At 35.2% G+C, this 10452-nt stretch overlaps 1 protein-coding gene across 1 annotated transcript in view; it reads right to left on the bottom strand.

Annotated features, from left to right (window-relative positions):
* Positions 1–220: 220 nt before the first annotated feature.
* The window catches only part of LOC149804719 (CCA tRNA nucleotidyltransferase 1, mitochondrial-like), a 44848-nt gene continuing 34616 nt past the window's right edge, over positions 221–10452 (bottom strand). The window contains exons 7-8 of the mRNA XM_089943438.1: positions 5940–6052; positions 221–4676 (exon numbers count right to left, since the gene is read on the bottom strand). Of these exons, the coding sequence (XP_089799564.1) occupies positions 4287–4676; positions 5940–6052 (503 nt within the window). The 3' untranslated portion in view covers positions 221–4286. The remainder of the gene's footprint in view (positions 4677–5939; positions 6053–10452) is intronic.

Here is a 10452-nt window from a genome sequence, read left to right as displayed (position 1 = left end):
TTTGCTGACGGACTTAGACTTTTCTCTATTTTTATCACTGCCAAAGCCTTTGAGTTTTGAGAGCACTATTTCATAAGTATATTGTAAAGTGGTCACTAACACAAACAAAGGCATGTCCGTACTTCAAAAAGATGGGGGACAAAAATGTAGGGAGAAGGATAAAGAGACAGTACAGTAAGACCAACCAGTTATGTTGTTTTGAACTGCAAAGTGAAAAACACAAGTTTTCATAATTTTATTATTTTACATACACAACTCTTTCCATTATTGCAGGTATTTTCTATTATTTCAAGAAATAAAACATAAAAGGACACATCAAAGTTAATTAAGTAAAGATTAAATAGCTTTCAATGAAATAAAAATTGTAAACTTCTCTTACCTTCAATATAAAGTTTCTGAATTTCTTATCAACTGATGTGGTCCTCAAGATGATGATGAATAATTTAAACAATTCCTTATATCATTTTCCACAAATATGTTATAATTTTGGTTTTTAAAATCCTTTTTTTAAAATAAAAATCATATTTGTAATGGGACTGATTATTAAACCTTTGTGAAAAACCTTTTGGGCTGATGACTTAAACAAAACCCACTAATCTATAATGCAGATATATACAGTGTACCATGCTTGAAACGCATAAAGATAATTTTATTTCTGTCAATACAGTCATCCTGTGCCATTGCGATTTAATTTTAATTATTCAAAGCAACAGACAAATAAAACAACATATTCATGCATCCAAATATAAACACTAAATGTTTTAGCCAAATTTATCACCAAATGACTTGGAAATCTTACCTAAACCGCTAAGTGAGTACATTCCAATGCCAAAATCTCTACCCATGTATTCTTCATTTAGCAGTTTTCCTTTATCTCTCTCTTACTTTGCCTATTCCTCTCAAAAGATTTATGCTGCAGGAGGTTATCAATGGAGATCTGCAGGCTAAGGTGAAGCCTTCATTACTCAACATAAGTTGTTTGGACAAGTTGCATGGGAAATCAGGTATTTTGGTTTAGAGGAGGCAAAAATATTTTACAAACGGAATCCTTAACTTCTTAACTGCTTGCTTTTAATGACTTTTAAAAGGATAAACTTAAGGACGATCACATGACAATAAAATATTGTGAATAAAACGTTTTTTGTTATAACTTTAGGATGAAAAATGCATGTGGAACATCTGTAAGTAACACTGAACACTGCAACAAAGAGTAATAAGAACCATGAAGATATATTACCATAAACATATACTTGCCCGAGTTATACTAGCCCTGCAAATATGTTACCATAAACATATACCTGCCCGAGTTATACTAGCCCTGCAAACATGTTACCATAAACATATACTTGCCAGAGTTAAACTAGCCCTACAAACATGTTACCATAAACATATACTTGCCTGAGTTATACTAGCCCTGCAGACATGTTACCATAAACATATACTTGCCAGAGTTATACTAACCTTGAAGACATGGTACCATAAACATATACTTGCCAGAGTAATCAGAGACCTGAGAGAAATAACATAAACATATATTTGCCTGAGTTACAATAGCCTCGAAATCATGTACTTGCCACATACCAAAAAACCCACTTAAAAATGTCACTTTTCTTTAGTTATTTAAACATTCTACTGGAATGATTGACCTTGAAAGGAAATTAAATCATCCACAATTCAGTATGCTACAAAAAATGACTAATTTCCCAATTAAAAGTACCAATGAAGAGGTTGACTCTTGATCTACCAAAGGTTGATTTAATCTGGAGAGTTATTTTTGACCAACCAGAATGATCTTGCAGTTTAAATAGTGGAATACTTATATGAACCATGGCAACTTGAAAGACAAATATTGCAGCATAGATATTGCAGCACATGCAAGTTGTACACATGACATGCAGGAATGATCTCATTCACACCTAGCATGCACAATATATGCATACAGAAAAAAGTTTCCATTCATCTTGTAACATGTAAAAAAAACAAGCCAGATTTATCAATTTCAATAGCATTATGTTTGTTTTTCATTTTTCAATTAGTTTTCATCCATTACATAGCCATATGGCTCGTACCCATTACATGTAACATTAAAGGCAAGAAAAGGTATTCTAAGCCAATATGTAATTAAGATGATATAAATAGAATCCATCATATATTTTTGTTTCATATGGATATCCCACATAATGGCAAGAGTTTGTAGGAAGTAACAATTTTGATTTGGTTTGTTTCTACAGCAATACCCTGAAGATTATGTACCAAAGCAAATTAGGTGCCTTGCTTAAGAACACACCAAGAATACAGATTCCAGTTGATTCAAGAGTGGAAATTGAACCTGAACCTTTCTGGTCAAGAGACAAAAGCCTTAACCACTGAGCTGCCTGTCCACAAATTCTGGTCCCATGGATGGAACTGTCCATTCCCACACCAACATATGTTCAATTAGTTTCTCTCATTTCTAACCAGAAAAGAGTGGAAGAAAAATGATTGCATGATTATCTGCCAACCCTAACAAGACCTCAGCAAGGCAGTCAAAAAATTTCTCTAAGTATACCACTTCTGAGCAGGTAACAAAATACCATATACTGTTATTGTCAATGTGGAAACATGCATTTAACAAGTTCATCTGAGACTAATGAAGCGAAGGCAAACATTATGTTCAACTAAAAAGGCTTGCAAAGTACAGTGAGACCTTAATTACATCCATTACAATTCAGAAGAAAAAAAAACACTTCTAAACATCACTGAACTCTCAAATGTACATAAGCTTTGGGGTTGGTTGGTTTGCTTTTAATTTCCAGTGGCAATGGCAATCATCTCTCCCACCATAAGACATTCTCCAATGAACACAAAATGATGTCCAATATACACAAGTGCTGCCTTTTCCCACAGTGGCAATTACAATCATCTCTCCCACCATAAGACATTCTCCAATGAACACAAAATGATGTCCAATAAACACAATTGCTGCCTTTCCCCACAGTGGCAATGGCAATCATCTCTCCCACCATAAGACATTCTCCAATGAACACAAAACGATGTCCAATAAACACAATTGCTGTCTTTCCCCACAGTGGCAATTACAATCATCTCTCCCACCATAAGACATTCTCCAATGAAAACAAAACGATGTCCAATAAACACAATTGCTGCCTTTCCCCAAGAATCTGAATATTATTTTTTATACTTCTATGTCAAGTGTTTAGATCAAATACTAGTCTTATTGTCCTTTTCTTCTTCAGTGTTTTTGTTTATTCTGTGCCATTTCAAGACCATGCTAAAAGCACAAGATTGATCATACAGGCATTTTACATATAAAATATGATCTGTTTAAAGCTTCCAAGGTACTGCTGTAAAGTAAGACTGGTTTCATGCCCAGCTCCACTAAATCTTACGAGATCTAGATAAAACGGACAAGAAGTGTCTAGATTTGATGGCAAAAATCATATTTTCACAATCTTTTATTATTATTCTAAATGTCTGTAACTAAAGGGTCATTTCAATAAGACTTACGCTCAAATTGAAAGGCTTGGCAGGTCTATATCAGTATTGATGCAGCTATAAAAACAAATGTATAATTATTTTTTTACAAGTTTTATGTCAATGAATAAGCCAAAAAAGTTTAGTTTATAATTTAATTTTCTTTTTGTAAAATAGAAATTATGTATATTAATAGGAAGTATTTGCCTTTACAATATTGAAATGGCTAGAAAGATTTTCACATATATACACATTATTGCATAGCGACAGTCTTTAGTGTCATGGAGGAGTGAATTCATATGGGATAAATATCCCTACATGGTCTTTTCACAAGTGCAAACTCTGACAGAGGAACTCAGGATGTGAAATATATTTATCTCTATTTTTTTTTAAAGGTCTTTACATTTACATACATAAAGTCTGAATTCTTTTTTAAACTGTTTGTGAGAATTCTGGCACTACTATGACTGAAAGTTTCCTATGCTTTATATGTTAATATATGTTTTGCTCTACTTAATTTTGGTTCATTTGCACTATTTACCTATAGTGCAAGAACAACTCCTTTCCCAATCTGTGTTATGTAGACATTCTGTCTCATGAACTACTACAGGAAGGGAAAGAAAGACAAGAGATCTATACAAGATAAAATAATGCATCATATAACACATTACATACGTATTTACTTTTATAGTCTGGCTGTGGATCACCCAGTGAATACAAGGATAATATCCTACAAAAAAATGTTCTAGTCAGATGTAAAACTTGACAGAAATATAAAAGCAAAACTTGTACAAGAATTCTCTTCATTTTATTTACTTTAAAATGTCATCCACATGTTCCAGCAACTCCTCTTTTGTCATTTTAAAGTCACTTTGTTTCCACAACTGCCTCAACTCGTGAATGAGTTTGGCAAATCTAGGTCCCTTACGGACACCAAGACCTACAAGATCGTACCCTGATACAGGGAAAGGTGGAGGTGACCACTGTGAGAATTCTCTCACAAGTTCCTGATCACCAAGGTATTTGACTAGTTCGGTTACAAGAGCCCTGACCTTGACATCTTTGCCAGGGTTGTCGATGAAGAGATGCTGACAGTGACGGATAGGGCTGTCTCCCATGCTGACCCCTCTGTATTGGAGGATGAAAGCTCCAAGCTTCAACTCATCATTAGACATCTTCAGTCTCTTGTTTAGCTGGTACACCTGGGTGAAGCAGAAAACTTTCATGCTTAATTTAATCTCATATATTTTCTGGAACCATAAAATTCAGCTAATCTTGGTACATGTTAAATGACATTTAAATACTTTACCACAAAACCTTAACATTGCAGACAACTACACAGATCCTACAAACACCAGAAAGGCAATAACTATTTAACACTCATGTGACAGATCCTGCTGACACCAGAAAGGCTTACCAAATTTAATACGTCACGGATCCTGCCAACACGAGGAAGATCATAATTATTTAATACCCATGTGACGATTCCTGTTGGCACCCGAAACGTGATAACTATTCAACATCCATATGACAGATCCTGCTGGCACAAGAATGTTATACCTATCTGACACCTATGTGACAGATTCTATTGATGCCAGAACTTATTTAACAGCTAAAGGACAGAGAAACGTTGCAAAATTGATATCCATACTCTATATGTCTCAGGTTCAGTTATTTTTCAGGTGGTCAGTCTTGTTCTCAATGTTGGATGCATGTGTTAATGAGTTTCAGCACTGAGCTACTTGTGTTGACTGACAATACTCATTCTGATAGCTTGACAATGTGCATTTCATGAAAAATGAAGTTGACAGAAGGGCACATATTGAGCATTTATGTTAGAATTTGTCTCACAGAAGACAAATAATGTTACATCCCTAACATGGTGTCAACACCATTGTATATATCTACTAGTCTCAGTATTAACTATCACAGGTCCATCAATAATTTTCACAAAACAAATTTAATAAGAGCTATTAGTGATGGGTGTACTGCAAATAGCCCACCAACTATACTCTGTTCAACAGGACGTAAACAAAGAACTTTGCTGAAAACCAAAGTTAGGAATGCAATATTTCAAAACTTTAAAAGACGAAACTTTTAACAAGCATATCTAAATGTAATGGGCAATTCATATAATAAATAGCATCAATAACGTGTTTCAGAACTATGATGCTCTGAAGAAGTGCAAATGCATAGCGTAAAAGTTTAGTGGTAGTCTGCAAGCACAAAGCTAGAACATTTTCTGTTGCACTAGTTCTTTTCATAATTTCAAAAGTCCAATGGCCCATAAATCTCTATATGTGTCTAACACTGATTTGTTGCAAGATGAGTATAGATTATGCAGGACTTGTATATTTCTCAATTTACTTGTCCCTCTGGCTACAAAAGAAATATATTTAAGTTCTAGGCCTGGAATGGATGGATATATGAAAAGGTGGTTACTATAGCCTCTTGCATCTAATTACCTCTTCCTCCTTTGATAAAAGGGCCGACATATAGGTCATAGGTTGAGGGTCCAGGTGATGTGCCCTATTATACACCTCCTCAAATTCTTCCACATTGGGTTTCTCTGGCAGACCTGGAGACACAGTAAAGAAACTGTCAAATAGACATAAACAAACAAAGTACATGTGCCATATGACACAAAAAAAAAAGTTTTGGTTTCATGAGCTTCAAATATTCACATGCCACAGCAAACTGATTCTACGGTCAGACTTGGAACACTCAGTATGTGGTTTTGTACGATTTGCATAAATGCTATGATACCGTCCACATCTTTAATATATAATTTAAGCAATTTTAAGTACTCTGGGTTTACCACCATTTCAATTTTGTGCATGCATAAATATCAACAGATGTACATCAGGGAAAACACAACAATTTTGTTGTTTAGATGAGATACACAGAATACTGAACTTGTTTCTTAAGTATTTTATAACATGCTCTTCTATTTCCTAAGTTAAATTAGCTTTAAAATACTTAGGCTTAGATTCTTTACTACACCTCTACCAGGGTTATCTTTCAGAGAACATAACAACATGAGTTCCAATGAAAGAGGAAACCATTGTATTAATGAGGCAGTGCAACCAAGAAATAGACTAGCAACACAAAAGCCATCTGGTTGTAGACAAATAGGAAAAGAAATGAGTGGCATTGTCTTCCCTAAATAAAATGCATGTACAAATTGAGGGGAAAGCTATAAACCTATTTTTCCACCATGAGGTTGTACTGCCCATAATTGTGTTTGGTGATCTCTTAGAACCCACCAGATTCAGTTCCTTTCTCTGCAATGTTAGATTATGAAGGTATAAGCTTGAAAATTTTGACACTGCATGCCAGTCAACAGCCTCAAAAGTGTCTTGAACTGAATCAATGCCTTTGAATGCAATACTTGCAGTGATGGCTTTTAATCTCATGAGCAGAACTTCTCACACTGTGTATTTGATCCATGAAATGTCTGAGCATGCTGAGCAGATCCCTCACAAGTTGCCAAGGTTTAGGTCTAACTTTTCCCACCTTGACTGAAAGCAAGAGTTGTCTGGGACTTTAGATACTTTTGATATATTCTACCTAGTAACTAGGATTACACAATGGGGCTTGATGGATCGACCAAGGAGAGTGAGCAAAAGATCACCTTTTTGATTAAATACTGACAGCAACCTGTTCTTAGATATAAATTTAAACTCAGATGCATCATTAGAAAGAGTGAAACATTAAGGAGAGAACTGGATATAGCATAGTTCCACTGACAAGGCATGCAATTGACTCATGCTGCAGGTAGTATTGGGGCAACTAAAAAGCATATCTTTTATGGAAGTAGCTCAGTTAGTGGCTGAAATGTATAGAAGTGCAACCATGCAATAGCTCACAAAGGGTTCATCTAGGGATCATGATGAGTGATCAGTGACATTTCAGATCAAAACTGATCAGCAAGTCCAAAAGTCCTTGCTGTGGGTCATATCTCCTCTCCAATGAAGACTGAATGTATTGGAAATTGTTAAGTATTAACCCAGAATCGTAACTAGCTTCTACTTTTTGAAGAACCATAGAAAGAAGTTAGCTAACTGAGGTAATGCGACTTGCAAGGGAATGAAGTTGTCCTTGTATCAACCTGTAAAGATGTGTGACTACTGTCATAGTCAAACAAAATGGATGGCCTACTAGCTTCTGTAATCCTTTCCACAGCTGAAATCCCTTCTGCATAGGACAATCATGTTAAAAGCCAGGCATGAAGGAGAAGTGTGTCCAGATAGGAATGGAAAACACGGGACCTGGGCTGCTTGAGAATTTCTTGGAAATGTCTATTGCTATCTGGGGTAGATTGCTGACCCAATATCTGTCCCATCTGAGAGGGGCAAGTAGAACTGATTCTGTTATTTTTGTCCTCTACTAGCAAAATGTCTCTTTGAAGTTTGTTGGGATGTTTTTTCTTCCTCATTTATTGCCATAACTTGCTGCAACTTCCACCTGATTTTCACCACTGAAAATCATATTTTCATGAATATATCCTTGTGTAAAGTAGATCAAGTATTTCATTATCGCATAAACTGAAGGAATCTAACAATCAGGAAGGAAAGTTTCAGAAATACTGTTGATAATATTTTCCAATGGATTTGTTGCTAATGCCATTTTCATGACCGCTTGTGAGCCAGAGCAACAAGAGCTAAGTGGATGGAACTTGTTCAAAATTGGATCAATCCATTTAATATTACAGTGCTTCCTCTATAGCAACATGATCATGGCATGTAAACAAAAAAAAATTTAAAAAATAGCATGATATGAGGTTAAGTCAACAACAATGGAAAATTATTTTCAAAAAATACTGATGAAAAACAACAGTTACCAATACTTGTAGAAGAACATAAAACAAAATAATATGAGCTCTGCAGATGGATGACAGAAAATTCCAGAGAAATCCAACCGCTTTTGTGAGGCATACTTTTGTTTCCTTTGCATCTCTTTTGGTACCTTAAAACCAAATGCCAATAATTAAAGTTATTTCAAATGGACAGAGCTGCCAACCCTCCAGATACACAATAAGTGATAAGAGGGATAAAAACTAGCGAATTTTGAACACAATTAGCAAAAAATTATACCATGACACTAGCTCCTTCAACTTTGTTATTCAGTACTGCATAATATGAAAATCCCAAAATAAAACTAAAACATTATTTACCCTGACCAAGTACAAATTTATTTCCAGCCAAATTCACTGATATACACAAACTTTGACACTATTTGTCATGATATGATGCTGTGGCATACTTGAACTTCCTCAACTGGGCTATTATAGATTTTGTTTTCAAAACAGTTCAGGCTTCTTGCCTGCTAGTTAATCTTGGTGACTAAAATTGTTGCAAATTTTCAGCACCTAAGGAGGCACTAAAGTTTGTCTTATTTTTCCTTACAGTAGGAAATGCTCTTTCACTGTCACTGTTGCTGATCTCCAACTGAGAAAGGCAAGTATATTCAACAAGAAAACTCACAATGCTTCAGCATTTGTAGCTTGCAGGACTAGAGTAGGCAGCTTAAGTACTCCAGAGCTGAAATCTACTGGGTGCTCTTCATTTTCCCAGTATCTATATGCTTTTTCCAAGCTGTGTGCGTTTTCACGTCATTCTGCCACATACCCACAGGGGCTTGTATCGTTGCTTACAATTTATGTCATACATGAACGATATAAAATTATTTTGCATACTACTGTACAAAAAGCAAAATGTACATCAATGTTCGATGGCTGAATGCGAGGCCAATTTTTGGTTTACTCCAATCTTTATTTCACTTTTTGTGGAAGACATCTTTTTCTGTGCAGGTGAAAACATTTTAAATGTTGTGTAGCTTAATTATGAAATGGTTTTAATCCATAAGATGAAACATTTAACAATTAACGATTAGTGGTGTTGACAAATGCATGGAAAAATATGAACTCAAGCAAAAATTATGATACATACTAATCTTTCATTTTCTGAAAAATCCCTACAATAGAAAATGCTGTTTTCATTTGGTAAAATCTTTTACAGTTGCTACAAGTATGTACATGTCCCATTTTTTTTAAAAAATCTATTGTGCCCCAGTTTACTTCACTAGGATTTGTAAAACTTCTGTTCTAAATATTGATTATATACTTTACAATGCTTGCTACAGGGCAAACTGTAACAAATGGATATAGTTCTACCAACATCGCAACTAGAAATACAGGACTGTTCTCAATATCAGTGATCACTGCTGCTATTTTGATGAACACTTAACAGGATAAAATTTATTTTATTCATGACTTAAGCCGATCGAGAATTCATGATTTTTTTGCATCCAACATGAATTTGTTAATCGCTATTGAGAGATTAGAAAAAGTTGCTGTTGTTGTAAAGTTTAACGTCATTTTTCAGCACAAGATATTCTATACATGGCGGCCAGTATTAATGGTGAAGGAAGAACCCGGGAAAGAACCACCAACCTAGGATCAGCTACCGGCAAGCTTTGTCGCATACCCACAATGGCTGAGCCCGAGACTTGAACCCACATAGACTGAGGTGAGATGGCAGTGATCCTTAATGGTGAGCACTTTAGACCACTCGGGGCCCCCATTTAGAAAGAGTTATAATGCTTATAAAGCTGGAAGAGTAAAAGCAGATATACATGTATGGAAACTGATAAAGGGATAGGTAGAAAAGATTTTAGAAATAGCTACATTTATGAAGAGAGAGAGAAAGAGAATTAAAGCAATTATACACAGTCATCCCATCATTTACATTCATAAGCTAGAGAATAAATGTAAACAAATAAGTTTTGTTCACTTACAGAGATGGACATCATGAGAAGACAGCACTTAAGCTAGCTAGTCTATATATTTGTGATACAGATGGAATTCCTGAGGTCTCAGAAACACTTAATCACACATATAAAGAAGCAATTTTTTTTATATCTAGAATGCAGAAAATCACTTTTGCTGGAGTCCTCCGTATGCATGCAATAGCTGGG

Source organism: Sinohyriopsis cumingii, chromosome 2 (assembly GCF_028554795.1).
Source record: "Sinohyriopsis cumingii isolate HCF-2022 chromosome 2, ASM2855479v2, whole genome shotgun sequence".
Lineage (NCBI taxonomy): Eukaryota > Metazoa > Mollusca > Bivalvia > Unionida > Unionidae > Sinohyriopsis > Sinohyriopsis cumingii.
The sequence above is the reverse complement of the archived record's forward strand: the minus strand, read 5'-3'. Positions and strand labels throughout refer to the sequence as shown.